At 36.7% G+C, this 21,301-nt stretch overlaps 2 protein-coding genes across 2 annotated transcripts; one reads left to right on the top strand and one right to left on the bottom strand.

Annotated features, from left to right (window-relative positions):
* Positions 1–5,216: 5,216 nt before the first annotated feature.
* Positions 5,217–6,026, bottom strand: LOC105959665 (uncharacterized). The gene has a single exon (XM_012983805.2). It carries the CDS (start codon positions 6,024–6,026, stop codon positions 5,217–5,219), a length of 810 nt encoding a protein of 269 aa, XP_012839259.2.
* A 13,073-nt stretch (positions 6,027–19,099) lies between these two features.
* On the top strand, positions 19,100–20,194 carry LOC105959641 (uncharacterized). Its single transcript, XM_088821258.1, has one exon. It carries the CDS (start codon positions 19,100–19,102, stop codon positions 20,192–20,194), a length of 1,095 nt encoding a protein of 364 aa, XP_088677384.1.
* The last annotated feature ends 1,107 nt before the right edge of the window (positions 20,195–21,301 follow it).

The raw sequence follows: 21,301 nt of genomic DNA, 5'->3' as shown, positions 1-21,301 counted from the left end.
TTATCCAAACAAGAGGGGTTTCTTTGTAATTTGATCATACCTCAGGGGGGTGTTTGTAATTTACCCTAAAACTAAATAAGTAGCTGTGGAATTTTTTGATTATTTATAACAAGATATTGGAATCCGTTACGTTCTTCTAAAGTAATATTTGATAAAATTGTGTTATCAAATAATTCTTGAAATAACGAGTGTGACCAGTGTGTTTATATTAAAAGTACATGGAAGTATATGTCTATAGCCGACATTATAATCATGAGATAGTGATCATGATATTGTTTTGAACGTTGAGAAAATATTGGAAAAACAAAAATTAAATACGAGGGTCTAGACGATGTAATGTTATAGATTAAATTCATTAAGACAAAGATAGTCTTATTGAAAGTATCATGTTGAGACACTACTAGAAAATTGATCTAGTTGTCTAAAGACCAAGTTTTTACTTTGCTAAAAAATAATGATGAACAATGGTTTAATTATAAATACTTTTGGATAGTTTGACAATATATTTTTTAAATAATCATTCGATGGTATTATAAGGGTTCTTAGGTAACCTAAGTATCTGTTGTAAATCGCCCTAATGGTATTGCTCTTCGGTTTGATGATTGTGGAAAATAAAGTATAGCAACAATAATAAAAGATAGAGAGAGAATGCAAAGAAAAAAATCCATAGAGAGATTAATAAGGGTGTAAATATGGGGGAGGGAGAATTCCATTATATTGGTGAAAAACCACTGGGAGTTACAAGAGAAGTTACAAAATAGGTTATTCTACCACTAACACATAATGGGAAGACATGGGGTAGGTTAGTGATTTAGTGGGGAGTTGGGTGGTTGTGTTAGGAAACCCCACACACATATTATTTACAACACTCCCCCTTGCGGATTCCTATCAAAACCACTATTGTGCATTTCATGTTGCCTCATTAAAACCTTCCGAGTAATAAAACTCAGTGGGACAAAACAACCTCGGTTAGCAAAAAGAGTACAACGCACAATCTTTCCAATCAGCTATATTGCCTCGTTAAAACCTTTAGCGGGTAACCAAAAACCCTGTGGGAAAATAAATCCCGCAAAAAAGGAAAAAGAGAACAACAGGGCATCTAGGTATCTTCTGGACACTGAGTACCTATAGGGTACTCCCCCTCAAGTTAACTCCCCTCTGATGTCTATAACGGAAGAGGGCTCAGATAATCTACGCATGCCAATAGCCTTAACATGCTTTTCAAAAGTGACTTTAGGTAATGACTTAGTAAATAAATCAGCGCAATTATCCTGACTTCTGATCTGCTGGATCATTATTTGTTTGAGCTCTTGTTGTTGCTGATTGAAGAAAAACTTTGGAGCTATATGCTTGGTGTTGTCACCTTTAATGAAGCCCGTCTTCATTTGCTCAATGCACGGTGCATTATCCTCGAATATGATCGTAGGATCTTCTGTGGTAGCCAATCCACAGGAATCTCGAATATGCCCATTCATGGCTCTAAGCCAAGTACATTCACGCACTGCCTCATGAAGTGCTAAAATCTCTGCATGATTCGATGAGGTGGCAACTAAGGTCTGTTTTGTAGACCTCCAAGACACAGCTGTGTTCCTAATGGTAAACACATATCTAGTTTGGGAACGAGCTTTGTGTGGGTTTGACAGATACCCAGCGTCAGTATAACCCACAACCTTTGCATCATTTAATGATGCATAGGGATAGAACAAACCCATGTCTATTGAACCCTTGAGGTAACGAAAAACGTCATTTACACCATTCCAATGGCGGCGTGTTGGTGCTGAGCTAAACCTTGCTAGCAAATTTACCGCAAATGCTATATCAGGTCGAGTACATTGAGCTAAGTACAATAATGCGCATATTGCACTTAGGTACAACACTTCAGGTGCTAACACTTCTTCGTCCTCCTCCACAGGACGGAACGGATCCTTCGACCTATCCAATGATCGGACTACCATAGGCGTGCTCGATGGTTTCGCTTTATCCATATTAAAGCGTCTTAACATCTTCTGGATGTAGTTAGATTGATGGACCAAAATTCCATCAGCACGGTGTACTATCTCAAGTCCGAGACAAAAATTAGTCCTACCGAGATCTTTCATCTCAAACTCATGTTTTAGGAGTTGGGCTGTTTCACGGACTTCTTCAGGAGTCCCAATCAAATTCATATCATCAACATAAACTGCTAAAACAGCAAACCCATAACATGTTTTCTTAATAAACACGCAAGGACAAATATCATTGTTCACGTATCCCCTTCCGAGCAAGTATTCACTTAGGCGATTATACCACATACTTCCAGATTGTTTCAAGCCATAAAGTGATCGTCTCAACCTAACTGAGATCGTGTTCCGTGGTCTGGAACTAATTGATTCTGGTAATCAAAGTACTTCAGGAACTTTCATATATATACTTGTATCTAGATCCCCATATAAATAAGCTGTGACCACATCCATGAGCTGCATAGTCAGTTCCTCGGATACAACCAAACTGACTAGATATCTGAATGTAATAACATCCATAACAGGAGAATATGTCTCCTCAAAGTCAATACCAAGTCGCTGAGAAAATCCTTGTGCTACGAGACGAGCCTTATATCTCATAATCTCATTTTTCTCATTTCTTTTCCTTATGAATACCCATTTATATCCCACGGGTATCACTCCAGGAGGTGTAGGAGCTACCGGCCCAAACACTCCCCTTTTTACCAATGAGTCAAACTCAGCCTGGATTGCTTTTTCTCAATTCGGCCAATCATCCCTCTGTTTACATTCATCAATTGTTCGAGGCTCAATATCATCACTCGATACAATTTCAGTAGCTACTGTGTAAACAAACACATCATTGATGATTATTTCATCCCGATGCCACACCTCATTCATGCATGAATAACTAACCGAGATTTCTCTATTCCCGGGAATGGATACTAATATCGAGGTGTCCCCCGATTTCGTCTCCAGGACGGATCCATAGTCCGGAACTATTTCATGAGATGGATCGGGTGTGATCCCATTATTACTATTGCTAACCTCATTCAACTGTTGGGCATTCATTCGCTTCCGGGGATGAGAATCCTTTGATCCAATTGGTCTCCCCCTCTTCTGGGCAGGGAGATATGATTGGTTAGCAGGGACTGATGGCCTTCCCACGTTTTGTCCTTCTGGGACATCTATCCTTGCAGGCACGTTTGCAGCTGGTATATGAGATCTCGTCACTTTTTGTAAGTCAGAGAATGAGTCTGGCATATTATTGGCTACTTTATGTAGATCTATGAGTCTACTTACTTCAAACTCTCTGACTGAAGTAGGGGGATCGTGATGAGACACACTGGGGTTATACCACACGACTTCACGTCGTTCTTCAGGAACGTTAGTGTGAACTTTCTTTCCTCCCCCTAACGGCGGGAAGACGGTCTCATCAAAATGACAGTCCGCGAATCGAGCGGTAAAGAGATCGCCAGTCAAGGGTTCTAAATATCGTATTATAGATGGTGATATATAACCAACGTAAATGCCCAATCTACGTTGAGGTCCCATCTTGGTCCGTTGTGGCGGAGCAATCGGCACATAAACTGCACACCCAAATGTGCGTAAATGAGAAACGTTTGGTGTACTTCCGGACACCAACTGTAACGCAGAATATGGTTGGGTTGCAGTGGGCCTCAATCGCAATAACATAGATGCATGCAATATTGCATAGCCCCAAGCAGAGATTGGAAGTTTGGTGCGCATTACCAAAGTTCGTGCAATCCTCTGTAAATTCTTAATAAATGCCTCTGCAAGGCCATTTTGGGTATGAACATGTGCTACAAGATGTTCTATGTCAATACCTAAAGACATGCAATATTCGTCGAAAGACCGCGACGTAAACTCTGCAGCATTATCTAGTCGAATAGACTTAATGGGATAATCTGGATAGTGTGCTCTCAATATTATTATTTGAGAAATGAGTTGAGCATAAACAGCATTCCTCGTAGACAACAAATCGACCTGTGACCACTTAGTCGAAGCATCAACCATCACCAAAAAATATTTAAAAGGTCCACATGGTGGTGAGATGGGGCCACATATATCTCCTTGGATTCGTTCCAAGAAACTAAGAGAATCTTTACTAGTTTGTGCATAAGCTGGCATAGGATCAAGTTTTCCAATAGAACAGGGTACACATATCTTATCATTGTGTACAAGATCCTTATTCGTTAGTGGATGCCCAAGAGATGTGTTAATAATTCCGCGCATCACACTTTGACCCGGATGTCCCAGTAGGTCATGCCATAGAAAATATTTGCTCGGATCACTAGATTTCGAGCAATCGACAAGGTGTGCTTCTGGCACTCGAATTTTGGTCCTATATAACCCTATCGAAAGTCCCTCTAATTTTTCCAAGGTACGATTCTGGCCGTACACGTTAGAGGTGATGCACATATACTCGATCCCCTTTTCATCAGTTGTTTCAACATGATAACCATTGGCTCGAATATCTTTAAAACTCAGCAGCGTTCTACTGGAACGTGGAGAATAAAGAGCTTCTCTAATGGTCAGAATTGTGCCATGAGGTAACATAATATGGGCATTACCATAACCATCTATCAGACTAGATGTGCCTGATATAGTAGTCAAAGAAGTCTTACTAGACATGAAACTAACAAAATATGACTTATCCCTAAGGATAGTGTGCGTTGTCGCACTATCTGCCAGACATTCATCCCCACATGCCATGTCTAGAAAGATAAATAAATCTAATATATTCCGCAATTGAAAATACTTTAATAAAATCTAAACAAGATAACTCTACCGAGTACCATAAAAACTGAATTAAAACATAACCACATAAAATATAGTCCAGAAAATAAAACACAAACATAATCCAAATACAAAATTGGTTCATAAGCATGACCAAATAAACAACAGGCTTAAAACTGATAAACTAGAAACATAAAAAAACATAATGTCTAAGCTCATAAAATAACACTCCAATCATATTCCAAACTGGGTCATTGGGTCAGATGTGCCCAGATTTGGAAGTCGAGCAATGGGCTCCTCATTGAGAACGTCTATCTCAACCAAGTTGGTCTCCGGTGGTGCATTGTTATTTACACCACCAACCATAACGTTCCTCGCACGACAGGTGCGTGACCAATGCCCAGTTCCACCACACCTATGACATGTATCTCTATTCTGATTTTGATTCTGATTCGGGGCTCTATTCTGTTGTGCACCTCAAGGTCGACCATTGTTACCTCCTCTTGGCATATTCCCCCTTTGCCCATACTGTGGGGGACCATTAGGTGACCTATTATAAGGAACATGTCCGCCCCTATTACCTCGTCCACTCACTCGACGATTGAACCCCCGCCCTCTGCCTCCTCCACGGTTGTTTCTGTTGACCAAATTTGCTTCTGGCAAAGGTTGAGGATTTCGATTGACCAAATTTTCTTCTGGCAAAGGTCGAGTACCAACTGGTCGAGCCTGGTTGTTCTTCAAAAGAAGATCAAGGTTCTTCTCGGCGAGGAGCAGAACTGTGACCAACTCTGAAAACTGAGTATAGTTCTTGGCTCTGTACTGTTGAGACGGTATCATATGTGAGGCAGGGAATGTAGAGTATGTCTTCTCCAGAATCTCAGCATCAGTTAATTTCTCTCCACAAAACTCCAGGGTGGATTTGATGCGACATACTTCAGAGTTATACTCGTTAACGGTTTTGAAGTCCATAAACCGTAAGTGAATCCATTTGTTTCTTGTTTCAGGCAAGAGGATTGTCTTTTGGTAATCAAATCGACTAGCCAGGACATCCCATAGTATTTGGGGATCCTCAATCGATGAGTAGTCCAAACGGAGGACCTCATCTAAATGCCTCCTAATCAGAATCATAGCTTCAGCCTTTTGGGCTTCATTAAGCAGATTTTCTTTGACAATAGCCATCCTCAGTTTCTTACTAGTGAGATGGATCTTAACATCCATTGTCCAACTCACGTAGTTCTCACCAGATACATTCAAATGGGTGAAATCAAGTTTGCTCAAATGTTCCATCCTATCGTACATAGACAAAGTATACATGCGAATCAAATTATTATGTATTACTTTTATGTCATGAAATTTGCATATGACGTGATACAACCACATATAGCATATATGACTCGCATAGAATTCACATATATTTCAAAAAAAATATTTCAAACAGTTCATGATTATTAGGCAAACCGATTGTTCCATGCACACAGAATATTCACAGGGATGATTTTATTCACTGGTCATATAACATTAAATGTCCAAACATGTACGCAGAATATTCATAGTGAAATCATTCTACAAGAATATTACATATTACTCATCTTGACAAATAGATTAATTCATAAACTTCTTATCTTCATTCACCAACAGAGTACAACTCATATAAGAATCTATTCATGAATCATACAGTACTCGACACATCAACCGAAATTTTCAAACAAATATCAAATGACATCAAATAAATATGCTACACAACTTTTCATGCTAATTCGAATTTATCTAGCATGCATTCATACAATAAAGAATTTCAAGGGGTTAAGGCTTACTTGAAAATTGATAAAATTCAGATACTACAGAGAAGATTATACGTTCTACGAAAGTAGATCACCGTCTTACAAACGAACCACGCTCACAATTTCTCCAAGTATTCTAGCCCCACGAACAATTGTTCTTCCACGATCACCGCGAGCAACTCGTGCTGATAATGTGTTGTAAATCGCCCTAATGGTATTGCTCTTCGGTTTGATGATTGTGGAAAATAAAGTATAGCAACAATAATAAAAGATAGAGAGAGAATGCAAAGACAAAAATCCGTAGAGAGATTAATAAGGGTGTAAATATGGGGGAGGGAGAATTCCATTATATAGGTGAAAAACCACCGGGAGTTACAATAGAAGTTAGAAAATAGGTTATTCTACCACTAACACATAATGGGAGGACATGGGGTAGGTTAGTGATTTAGTGGGGAGTTGGGTGGTTGTGTTAGGAAACCCCACACACATATTATTTACAACAATATCGCCTTTTAAATGTATAAAGAAAATATCCAATTGTATTAGAAAATTACATTGGATATATGAGTCTACTAAGATTATGTATCTTGGAAATTCTCAAAGAAAAATGAATATCTCGATTCATGGTTGAATTCGAATATATAGCTTTAGATAAAGTTAGAAAAGAAGTTGAATAAACTTCATAAAACTATTGGAGGATGTTCCGTGTTGGACTAAGTCGGTGCCTGCAATTATAAATAAATTGTGATAGCCAATGGGTTACGATAATGGCACAAACGACATATATTATTGCAAGTATCGACACACTCGTCCACATAAGACCATTAGATAATTGATCTCAAAATAAATAATTAACATTGAATATGCAAATCAATGTTAATAGCGGATCCGCGACTAAAAGTCAACTAAAGAGATCAAACATATTGCATGTCTAGGGGAGTGAGATTAAAATCCACAAATTAAGAATTTTTATAGTGGTAACCCAAGCATGATGACTGGAGATCCCAAGAACTGGTTCAAAACGGACAACTAAGCTATAAAAATTCAGTGATGCACTAAGGAGCATATATTCCTATGGAATTATATATTTCCAACTCATTGACGTGATAGACATTTAGTGCTTGCCTGCAGAGATGGTAAATGATAAGCGAAAACTTTTAATGATTCCAAAACCTTGACAAAAGGTGAGGTATTATTGGCAGGATACCTTTAATAGGGCATCACCTATCTAACAATAGAAGTGTGGGCCGCTTCAAAATGACAAACATTTATGAATCCAAGATGTGCTCCAGGGGCAAAATGGACGCAACCATGAGAACTGATGAAATGTGGGAAAACTATTGTGTGGATATCATTGTCTTGATTTACACAAATGGCTGTCAGTTCAAGACATCGCGTTCACTAACTAGCCAAGTAAATCCGATGGTATACCGCTAAGGAAGGTTCAAAGCCAAAAGCTACATATCCCCATTGCAATAGTATCCACTTGAACTCTCGATAGAATCCATCGTTTTCGTTAATTTCATTCACGTGGGGGATTGTTGGAAATTTTATTTATTAAAATAAAGTTATGTTTTGAATGGAAATTTAAAAAAGTTTTTAGGCACCTATTTGATCAAATAGGTGTGACAATATCTCGTATTTGTTGAGGGGAGTTTCACTAATGAAGATTGGATTTTGTCAAGCCAACTGCATTATCGTCGTCCAACATCCCCTTCCCAGTACCGGGTATATTGTACGACATAAACACGTTATTCCAGTGTAATCCATTACACGTAGTGCTGACATAACCAATTAAATCTTCAAAATTAAACTTGCCAGCACAGTTTTTTACCCCAAAAACACCATCATATTTGAGAACCTGCGTCACCGATGAAGACATAAACATGAAATCCGACCAACATTACTACATATAACTACTCGGTGAAAATACCCATTTCTGGGAAACATCAACGCAAAGTCACTACATGAACACATATAACAATAAAAAACAAGCGAAAACACAAATCTACATACATCATATACAAAATATATAATATATAACTGTGCGTGCACGTATAATTTCGATGGTGTAAAATAATCCGTACATACAGAGAATGACGCTTGCGAAAAATGCACGACTAAACAACACAATAACTCCACCACATGAAAAAAAAAAAACCGATTGCTACGAAAATCGATCTCTCACGTAATCGTTTTTAAAACAGAAACTTGTGATAGGCCGCATGTTTTCCGCCTATGAACGAGATTGTAGCGGCCATGTTACGTAAATAGAATAACGTACATGTTTTAAAAATGCCTACAAAGGGTATTTTGGGTACATCAAGTCTGCCGAGGGGGTATGACAAATTTATTATCCAAATGGAAGGAGTTTGCACTAGGGTGTAAACAACATGGTAGTTAGTTATATATAATTTCAAAATGAGGGAGGTCTCCATAATAATCCCATAAAATAATCTTATACGGTCGTAACTGGTATGTGTTCATAGCATTAAAATAATAAATACATTATGTATTTTATTATTAACCTAATCGACCGGGTATTATTTGGGTTGAGCTAGCCATAATAGGCTCAAACTCGGCTCATAAATAAATCGGGTTTAGTAAAATGACTCAAACTTGGTCCAGCTCACTAAAAAGTAAGTTCATCCCAAATATAATCGGGCCGAACCATCGGGCTTTGGTTAGGCCTGACTTAGGGCCGATTCTGAGGGGATGAGCCCCCGGACTTTTTACGAAAATTTAGGGCCCCAAATTATTTTATATACACTTTATATATTAATACTTATTTTTTAAAATTTATTATATATACTCCATCTGTTCCTTAATATCTGTCTCTTTTGAGATTTTTTTATGTTTCATATTATCTGTCACTTTACAATTTCAATGCTACATTAATTGCTTATTTTTCAATTTTACCCTTATGAACTCTATAGCACTCTTCATGCATTAATTAATAAACAAGGGTATTTTGGTCTATCAATATCTATTTTCCTAAAATCAAAACATATTTATTGAGATTCTTAAGATTTGTGCCAAGATGAAAAACAACAACTATTTAGGAACGGAGGGAGTAATATTTTGGAACATCAGTTCTAAAATAAATTTTAAACAAATGAGTAACAAATATTTTCATAATTTTCTTAACCGCCGCTAAATATTAAATTTATAATGTCTTAATTATTTATTTTTATATCTAAAATAAGAATCAATACTCATTAGTGTATTTAAGTTTCATAAATATTTATGAAGTCTATTTGCTATAAAAATTATACTTCATGGGAGGAAGTGGACCACGAAATCATCCTATTAATTTTGCTTTTTTTTCCATATTTTAAGTTAATTTATATTCATATATTTCAAATATATTTCGGGGGCACTGTCCCTGAACCCCCGTAACGTAATCTTTTATTCCATCATTTTTAGAAAATATAATTTATATGTTCTTAGTATATTTAATTTCGAACACCCTTTAATAAAATTGATTGATTTGTTAAATAGGGGATTCGTTTTAAGTTGTTCTTTAAATCGCGCCTAGGCCCCTGAATTCTCAGGAAGGGCCCTGGGCTGACTCAATTGGCGGTCCTAATGGAAACATGAGTAGCTACTAGCAAAAGAGTGTTGACTCTTTCCTTACAGTTATCCTTGTTCGAACTCTTCTTTTGACTCTGTCTACCTTTGGTTTTCCGAGACAGAGAGAGATGGAGGAGTGCCACCAGCTTTCAAGGCAGCGCAAGTCAAAGGCTGCAGAGATACATCAGGTTTCTGGTTTTATTTTATCGCAGCATTTAAGTAATATTTCAATTTTTTAACGAATATTCTAGGCTCTTAACCTGGGGTAGTTGCCCGATTTCTTCTAATTTGGAAATGCCATTGCCATTTTACATCACTGACTTTGTTTCCAATGTTTTGGTTTTAATTATTAAATATCAGGCTTTTTGGGGAAAAATGATTCATTCTAGCATTGATGTGTTCAATTAGCAACTCTTTATACGTTTGTGCTGATAGTTAGTTAATTGTAAATCACAGTTCATTATGACATGCTTAGTGAAAAGTAGTGACACGGAGGAATATAATCTAGATTATAGTGTCGATTGTTTTACCTGGGGATTATCGAGCATGTAATACTCAGCAGCAACTAGAGCTGTCATTCCCTTGTCGTTGACCGATGCAACATCCACTCTATTGTCCCATTTTAAGGCATTTACAATTTTGGGGTGCCAATTCAGGTTACCAAATGCAGGGTTGTGTTTCCGTGTTTAACTTTCATGTTTACAAGTTCCTTTAGATACGAATTTTTCATAATGTACCTGCCTACGTTATATCTTCCATTCTTGGCAGCAATGTGTAGAATATTTCGACCAATTTTGTCGAGCATCTCTACTTAAAATTATAATTATGCACCTCTATTCTTGCCCTCTATAGCTGCTTGAATGGGTGAGTACTTTTTGTTGAACAGCTCATTAACGCGGTCGCCATACATTGAAAATCGATGAAGAATCAAAGATACGCATTCTGCATTACCAGCTTTGGCCGCCAAGTACAATGCTGATTCTCCTTCATTGTTTTCATAATACGATAATTCAGGATCTTTTTTTCCATTTACAAAAAGCATCCAAACAAAAAAAACATACACCAAAAAAAGTCATACTAAAGAAAAGATGCATGAAAGAAATCATGTAAATTTAAAGTGAGGCTATTAAGATTACCGTTACTACTATTCCCCTTAAACTGAGGTGAAGGTTCCATGGCCAGAATATCCCACTAGACTCTACTTGTTTATGACAGAACTAACAACTCAATGGAGCATTTCTATTCCTACCTTCCTAGAAGAATAGACGGAAAAGAAGATCTATTCTTGGTTGATGAGACTAACAGACTTCTGACTCATTGAGCCAGAAGTTGCGCGGTGCTCATGGACGAACGCATGGGCTTTTTGTTGGGGGCTAAAATATGAATGTGAATTAAGAGAAGGGAAGAAATATTTTTTATGTTCAAATGTGTATAAAATTCCGTTTTTTTTTTGTGATTAAGATTTCAGTTATTATGTTAAAAAAAATTATGTCATTTGTTTTTTTTATTATTAGTTTCTCCAAAAAGCAAAATTTAGGTTTATGATCAAAGAGGTTTTTATGAATAAGTCCCTGAATAACCATTTTTCTTACTCTAGGTTTAGGGGTTATATCTCTTTCGCCAATAATTTCATCTCTTTAATATGTATTATAAATAAAGGCAAAATTAATGTATATGACAAAATTACCACCAATCCTTTAAACTCAATTCCTAATTGTAATCTCAATTTAACTCCAGTTTAATCAATTTTGACCATAAAAATCCAATTTTGACTTCTTTTTTTTTTTTTTTTTTTTCTGAATTTTGTTTTTGCCGCCGGTTTCCGGCGCGGTTTTTTTTTTTTGGTTCTGCTTTTTCCATCGCCGGTTTCTTTGTTTCCGGCGTTGGTTTTTTATTTATTTATTTTTCTGTTTACTTTTTCCGCCGCATGTTTCCGGCGTTGAATGTGAATCTCCTAATTGTGAGGAATAAATCCGAAATCTCTACGTGTGTATCTTCTATATTTCCTCAAATTTTTGCTCTCAAAAAAATAATCGGTGTGAATGTCTTAGATTTCCTCAAATCTTAATAACTTTGAAAATTTGTCTCTCATTTCATTGCTCCAAAGCTTTCGCTTGAAATTTATATCTATCTTCCATCCCAAAAATTCATAGGGGCAGAAGAACGTAAAATGGCCTCACCATTCATTCGTGCTAAGAAGAAGAAGAAGTAAGTTTAATTTGTCTCTGTTTTGCCTCTACTTTATTTTTCGAATAGTTTGCCAAAACAGAGAGATATCATGGAATAGTTGTGAGTTGTGGTTCTAATTTGAAAATTCATGCATATGGAAACACATCGTGGAACATTTGTGAAGGATCAACCTCCTGATTCTCAGCCTACCGAGAATCATGCTCCAAGTCATCTGCCTTAGTTTAAGGCTTTTTATTTATATCATATTTGACCCTCAATTGTAGCTATATATTTAATTTAATTGATTCTCTCATAATTGTAATTACCATACTTGTATGTAATTATGAATATATATATACGGATTATATTCACCACAAAAGGTGTGGTGGTTTTCTCAAACTCTCTCATGGTATCAAGAGACTAGGTTTCTTAATCTTCTTTCCCTAATTTTTTTCTCGATGACTACCCAATCCTCCTCCACCCTTCTGCCCTTCAATACCCTTGTCCATATGATAACAATCAAATTATCTTCTTCCAACTATCTCTTATGGAAAAGTCAGTTGCTTCCACTCTTAGAAAGCCAAGAATTAATTGGCTATGTCGATGGCACTACACAAATCCCTTCCCGTCTTGCTGCTGATAATTCGCAAACACCAAACCCCACATATGTGGCATGGAAACAAACTGATCAACGTCTTCTTAGCCTTCTCCTATCCTCTCTTACCGAGGAGGCCATGGCTGAAGTTGTTGGACTCTCCACTTCCCGTGAAGTGTGGCTTGCCTTGGAAAATACTTTTAGTCACCGATCAAAAGCCCGTGAAATTCGCCTCAAGGATGACTTACAACTGCTGAAACGAGGCTCGAAATCTGTTTCGGAGTATGCCCGCTCCTTCAAGGCCCTTTGCGATCAACTCCATGCAATCGGACGACCAGTTGATGGCACAGATAAAGTGCATTGGTTTCTCCGCGGTCTTGGCTCGGAATTCTCGAGTTTCTCCACTGCCCAAATGTCCCTTCCCTCCTTGCCGACTTTCATGGATCTTGTCCCAAAAGCCGAGAGTTTTGAACTCTTCCAAAAATCATTGGAGTCGATTGCACCGACATCTGCAGCGTTTATAGCCACCAATCGCCAGCCTACAAAATATAATCAGCGAGGCTCCAATTCTCGCTACCAATCGAATCGAGGAAATGGACGTGGATACGGAGGTTCCACTGGTAAAAGAATCACACGTTGTCAAATCTGCCGCATGGATGGTCATTATGCAGATCGATGTAGACAAAGATATGAACGCCACAGTCAGACTCCTCAGGCTCAACTTGCCGAAGCATTCAAAGCAACGTGTTCCATCTCCGAAAATGAGGCCTCAGATTGGTATCTAGACACGGGGGCCTCGGCTCATATGACCCCAACAAAATCATTCTTGGATCAGCCCACTTCTTATACTGGTAAGGATTGTGTAATTGTCGGAAATGGTGCATCTTTACCCATTACCCATACCGGTAAAATATCCCATTCCCCTGATTTTCAACTATTGGATGTTCTTGTTGTCCCGCACATTACTAAAAATCTTTTGTCTATTAGTAAATTAACGAGTGATTTTCCAGTTAACGTTACCTTTTCTGATATTCTTTTCACCATTCAGAATCGCCACACGGGAAGAGTGGTGGCAACCGGTAAACGAGATGGCGGCCTATACGTGCTAGAACGCGGAAATTCAGCTTTTGTTTCTATCCTAAAAAATAAATCTTTATATGCTTCATATGACTTATGGCATGCTCGCCTTGGACATGTGAATCATTCTGTTATCTCTTTTATGAATAAAAAAGGACAACTTCATCTTACCTCTTTATTGCCGTCTCCTGTATTATGTAGTACATGTCAAGTTGCAAAAAAATCACCGTTTGCCATATTCACGTAATGATCATAGATCCTCAAAGGTCTTAGATCTTATTCATTGTGATCTATGGGGGCCATCTCCCGTTAAATCCAATTCCGGATTTATGTATTATGTTTTATTTGTTGACGACTTCTCTCGTTTCACTTGGTTTTATCCTTTGAAATTGAAATCTGATTTCTTCAACACCTTTATTCAATTTCAAAAATTTGTTGAAAACCAATATTCTGCTCGTATAAAAGTTTTTCAAAGTGATGGTGGTGCAGAATTTACTAACAATCGCTTCAAAGCACACCTTAGTAACTCTGGCATCCATCACCAACTATCTTGTCCTTATACACCAGCACAAAATGGTCGTGCAGAAAGAAAACATCGCCATGTTACCGAGACAGGATTGGCCCTCATTTTTCATTCCCACATTCCTACTCAATTCTGGGTTGATGCGTTTAGCACTGCGGCTTACATCATAAACCGGTTGCCAACACCACTTCTCGGAGGTAAGTCACCTTTCGAAATTTTGTATGGTACCCCTCCCAATTACGAAAATTTTCATCCCTTTGGTTGTCGCGTTTATCCTTGTTTACGTGATTACATGACTAACAAATTTTCTCCCCGTAGTATACCTTGTATACTTATGGGCTATCATTCGTCTTATAAAGGTTTCCGTTGCCTCGACCCCACCACCTCAAGACTATATATCACCCGGCATGCTCAATTTGACGAACTTTATTTTCCCTTTAAACAAGCTTCCCAGGCCCAGCCCATATCAGCTCTCCAAATCTCTAATTTTTTTGAACCAAGCCTGTCTCCTACTAATACACCCACGTCCATCCCTGCGCCTCAATCCCGACATATTCATCAATCCAAACCATGTATTATTTGTGTTGATCAAGTTGATGAGTCTATGCAGGCAATCAATTCTAATACAGGTCCAATGTTGTCCGGCTCTACTACTCCGGAGATTATTACCGACGCATCTACGGTCGTTTCCACTCCTGTTGGTGCTCCAGTATCTTCTCATCCTATGCTCACTCGAGCTAAAGCTGGAATCTATAAACCACGTCACTCTGCATATCTCGGCCTTGTGAATTCTTCTGGGCTTCTTTATGCTCTTCTAGCATCTATCGATCCCAAAGATTATAAATCGGCCGCGAAGAATCCTGGTTGGCTTGCTGCCATGGATGAAGAAATCCAAGCTTTAAAAAATAATCACACGTGGATTTTGGTTCCTCGACCTACCAACACGAATATTGTGGGATCAAAGTGGGTGTTCCGAACGAAATTTTTGTCAGACGGATCTATCGAACGTCTGAAAGCCCGTCTTGTGGCCAAGGGATATACCCAGGTACCCGGTCTTGACTATACAGACACCTTTAGCCCGGTGATAAAAGCAACCACAGTGCGTGTTGTACTCTCACTTGCTGTATCCAACAAATGGCAAATTCGTCAACTTGACGTGAAAAATGCATTTTTGAATGGCCATCTCAGTGAGCATGTTTTTATGGAGCAACCCCCTGGCTACATAGACCCATGTTTTCCCAACCATGTTTGTAAGTTACAAAAAGCTCTTTACGGTCTAAAGCAAGCACCTCGTGCATGGTTTCAGCGACTGAGCTCTTTTCTCATTAAATTGGGTTTTTATTGCAGCCGTGCAGACACATCCCTATTTATTTTTTATAAAAGCTCTAACATAATATATCTTCTTCTCTATGTTGATGATATAATTGTTACAGGAAACAACTCATCTCTTCTTCAAAGATTCACTTCCAAACTTAATACAGAGTTTGCCACTAAGGATTTGGGTTCTTTAAGTTATTTCCTTGGTCTTGAAGCCACATATACCTCAAATGGCCTCTTTATCAGTCAGCTAAAGTATGCACGTGATATTCTCACTCGAGCTCAGCTACTTGACAGCAAACCAGTTCACACCCCAATGGTTGTCTCACAGCAATTGTCTACCGAAGGTTCTTTATTTTCTGATCCGACACTTTATAGATCTCTTGTTGGCGCCCTCCAATATTTGACTATCACACGTCCGGATATTGCTCATGGTGTCAACTCTGTCAGCCAATTTCTTCACTCTCCAACCGAGGATCACTTCCTTGCCGTCAAACGAATTCTTCGTTATGTTAAAGGCACGCTACATTATGGCCTCGCCTTTTCTCCATCTACTGCCCCGTCAACTTTGATTGCTTATTCCGATGCGGATTGGGCAGGGTGCCCCGATACTCGTCGATCTACCTCAGGTTACTCTATTTATCTTGGTGGCAACTTAGTTTCGTGGAGTGCCAAAAAGCAGCCCACGGTTTCTCGGTCAAGTTGCGAATCGGAGTATCGGGCTTTAGCGCACACTGCCACTGAACTTCTTTGGCTAACTCATGTTCTAAGTGATCTCAAAGTTTCTATACCAGATCAACCTCTCCTTCTATGTGACAATAAGAGTGCTATCTTTCTTAGCTCAAATCCGATTTCTCACAGGCGGGCAAAACATATTGAACTCGACTATCATTTTCTACGTGAACTTGTTCTCGCTGGCAAGCTTCGTACTCAGTATGTGCCCTCTCATTTGCAAGTCGCCGACATCTTTACAAAAAGTGTGTCGAGATCTCTATTTGAACTCTTTCGATCCAAGCTTCACGTATGCTTAAATCCGACGCTCAGCTTGCGGGGGGGTGTGAAGGATCAACCTCCTGATTCTCAGCCTACCGAGAATCATGCTCCAAGTCATCTGCCTTAGTTTAAGGCTTTTTATTTATATCATATTTGACCCTCAATTGTAGCTATATATTTAATTTAATTGATTCTCTCATAATTGTAATTACCATACTTGTATGTAATTATGAATATATATATACGGATTATATTCACCACAAAAGGTGTGGTGGTTTTCTCAAACTCTCTCAACATTGACCAATGAAAGGGATTATTGGTGTAGATTATTTACATGTTAATGTTTCCTACTTAATTTGTTTAACCATCTCCAAACTATATATTTGTATTGTCATGCGTTTTTTTAATTGCATCTATGTTAATTCATGTTTTGATTTTGATCGATCAGTATTCCAGCCCATTTTAAACTTCAATTTGTCGTCACATTTAATCAGATTTATTGTTGTACAATTTTAGTTTCCAATCACAGTTGGCATTTTCTTTTTCTTTTTTGGGAGAATTATTGGTTTTGAATCGGTGAGTTTTGTTAATTTTCTAATTATATTCAAGATTCGTAATCTATATAATATATAAATTTAAACCCTTATAGCTTAGAAATCCGACATTTGGCATCCATGTCATCGACACGTGTGAATCTACATGGCATCCTACTCATTTTACACAAATCATTATTTATTACTTTGATATCTTCTATTTTTATTTATCATCATTAATTAATGATTAGGCTAAACTTGCCAAAAATATTATCCGGATCATTAATTGGTATTTTAACATGGAAATAATATCTTATGTCATAACAATTTACCAAATATATTGTCAATTTTTCCATATTCCTTGGTATCAACTTTAATCGTAATCAATTAATATCAATTAAAATATTTATCATATTAATTTAATATGTAAAATATTCAATTTTGATTTTCATAGAATGTGTTTAACTAATAATTGTCACTAATTCCGATTTATAAATTGCCGCCCATTATACAATTTGATTTTTTTAACTATATTTCCGAATTAGAAATCCTACAATTTCAATTCAAATAAAATTTAAAACTCAACCCAAAATAAAATAAAATTATCCGGATTTTGTGTATTAAGTGGTGTCAATTATTTCTATAGATAATTTGGATCAAATCAATTTACATTGGTTTTAAATATTAATTAACCTCTTCAATGCACATTTCCATAATTACCAAACATTTAAAATATTTCCTTATAAAATCAAAATCAATGAATATCTATGTATTAATACCTAATTCGAACGTTTGTCGATAATTGTAAATTATAATAATGAAATGAATTATTTATTTAAAATTAATTATTCTCATTTTTTCATAATGTTATTTATATCCTATATATTATAAATATCAAAATAAAATCTTTTTTAACAATCAAATCTCCGAAAATTTATTTTAATGAATATCACAGGAATTGATTATTTTGTCAATTAGTCATTATTCACTAAGTGTAATTTAAATTAATTTACTCAATTATCTTCTAAATATATGCCATTAAATCTCTCTTTCGTTCATAACATTTTTCTTTTACTTTTTTATTCTCCGAAAATTAGTAGTATAAAAACCCTCCATCCTAACACTATAACACATTCAATCACATTCATACTCTACACCCCACTTTTTGAAATCACACGAAAACACTATCCAGTCAACACAATTTTTTTTTTAATATTTGTATTCAATTGTAGAGATTTACGTTTTTTTTTGTGTAATTATTATTTTAGTTTGTTTGATGCATATTATTTTTTCTATATTATTTTTTTCTCGAAATGTTCCGTTATAAATACCAATATAATTATTTTATTTTGGTTATAATAGGAGGAACATGTTGATCAAATTTATCAACAAAATTAAAGATTCCACATACAATAGATGAGAGCGAGCGCACGACTCTTGCTATTAAATCTTCTTCTTTTGTTTTCTATTTTCTTATCTTACTCATTTAAGGGGACACTTCATGGTTACACTTTGTTCTTCTCCATTGCTAGATTTGTTTGTGTTTTAGAATGCAGTGTTAGTATATGTTAATAAGGTAGAATACATTTGTAAATTGATATAAACATTTCAAAGGTATTTAATTTTAATCAAATCGAGTGAGTTTTTTTGGTTTTTGAAAATACAGTCATTTTTTTTGCGGATTTTTCAAATATATATTTTTATAAATTTATGTTTTAGACACATGCAGCATCAAACAACAGAGCCCACAGGCAAAATTGTTGTCTAGAGCAGAGCTAATCATATGGGGCGAGACACCGATGATGCACAGGTACTATTTCGAAGCACTCGACAAAACAATGAAATTTATACTTGACTCAGATATGCCATTCGGAGGCAAGGTTGTAGTGCTTGAATGGGACTTTCGGCAAATTTTTCCAGTTGTGTTGAAAGTGTCGAGACAAGACATTTTTCATGCTACAATCAATTCATCATCGCTGTGGAGACAATGTAAGGTTATGAAGTTGAACAAGAACATGATTCTTGAGTCGTTCTCCTCTTCCGCCAATGTAGATGAAATAAGAGAATTTGCGGAATGGATATTGAGAATCGGCAATGGCGATGCAGGCGAGGTAAATTACGGTGATGCCACAGTTGAAATTCCCGATGACATGCTGATTCGGAATTCTGCAGATCCCTTTTTGGATCTTATAGATTTTGTCTATCCCAATCTGGTGACCAACCTTTTCACTCCCGAGTATTTCGAAGGCAGAGCAATTCTTGCACCCACTAATCAAAGTGTCGATTTTGTGAACGATCATTTTTTGTTGATCATAACTGGAGAAGAGAAGGTCTATTTCAGCTCCAATAGTATGTGCAAGGAGCAGTTATTGTCGGATGTCAATGCAGAAATATACTCACCGGAGTTTCTCAACACCATATCATGCTCCGGAATTCCACCGCATAAGTTGACATTGAAAAGAAGTGTTCCCGTAATGCTCATCATAGATATTGATCAGGTCAGAAGATTGTGCAATGGAATAAGGCTTCAGGTTATTAATATGGGAAAAAACGTTCTCAACTGCAGGATCCTATCCGGTAAACATGTTGGTGATATGGTGTTCATTCCTAGAATGACTTTGGTACCGTCCAACTCTGCATTGCCTATTAAATTACAGCGACGTCAGTTTCCGCTGATGGTATCATTCGCAATGGCAATCAATAAAAGTCAAGGACAAACTCTTTCTCACGTGAGCCTGTATTTGCCGAGACATGTTTTCAGTCACAGACAGCTCTATGTCGCACTCTCGAGAGTTAAGAGTCGAAGTAGCATAAAGATTTTGATTAACTCGGAATCTGGTGATACGACCAATGTTACAAATAATGTATACAAGGAAGTTTTTCAGCGTATATGAAGGTAATTCTATATACAAAAAATTACAATATTCATTGATGACTTTTATATTCTATTATTTATATGTTTTGTTATTCCTCATTTGTAGGTTTATTTTAATTGTAGTAGGAACATGCTATGGACTCCGCTCGGTATTTTTCATGAAGGTAATTTTTTTACAATGATTTTATACCCTTAAACAGTTATATTGGTATTGTTTTGGTAACAATTTACATATTTCGTGTGACCATTGTACAACATATGCAGGTCAGTTGCATTGTATTGAATTTATTGCATCCGTTTAGGGCGGTTGGTATCAAACAACTCAAGTTTTCAACGTTCATGTCATTGTGGTTGTACAAGTTTGGGACCAACTATTATTCTCTCTTTTGTATGCGGAAATTAAAACTTTCGATGTTTAGTTTTTTCACTTATTTCAGCTTATTTCATCACTTACACCATACAAATTAGTTTTATTTTTGAATATTTTATGCTTCTTTCTTTTACTTATTAACAATTAATATTACTATTTCGAGAACTTTTTTTATTATTCAATATTTGTTTTACGATGAATACTCCGTGCATCGCACGGGTGTATTACTAGTTTATTCATTTTAATTCAAACTTTTATGATTGAATCTAAGTTTTGATAGGTGTGGACTCCAAAGATGCAGCTATAAGGAAAATGAGAAATAAATGGCATGCTGCTAACTGTAAGGAGATAATGTTTGTGTTTGAGGTTAGATTACGTTAGTTGGAAGATGAATTGACCAACATAAAGTATTTGTTTCCTAATTTAATTTGTTTGGGTTTTTGTGCATAAGTCCCCAACCAAATATCTTTCTTATTCTAGGTTTAGGGGTTATATCTCTATCACCAATAAGCATATTCTTTAATATTTATTATAAATAAAGGAAACATTCATGTATATGCCAATATTACCCCCAACCCTTTATACCCAATTCTTAATTGTAACCTCAATTTAATCAATTTTGTTCACAAAAATCTAATTTTGACCACAAAAATCCAATTTTGAATTTTTTTTTTTCAAAAGTATTTTTCTTGCCACCGGATTTCAGCGTTGACTTTTCGATTTTTTTCTTCTGGATTTTTTCGCCGGTTTCCGACG

Source organism: Erythranthe guttata, chromosome 8 (assembly GCF_056151865.1).
Source record: "Erythranthe guttata isolate IM_541 chromosome 8, IM_541, whole genome shotgun sequence".
In the NCBI taxonomy this organism is placed as follows: Eukaryota; Viridiplantae; Streptophyta; class Magnoliopsida; order Lamiales; family Phrymaceae; genus Erythranthe; species Erythranthe guttata.
This window is presented reverse-complemented; position numbering and strand designations above follow the sequence as displayed.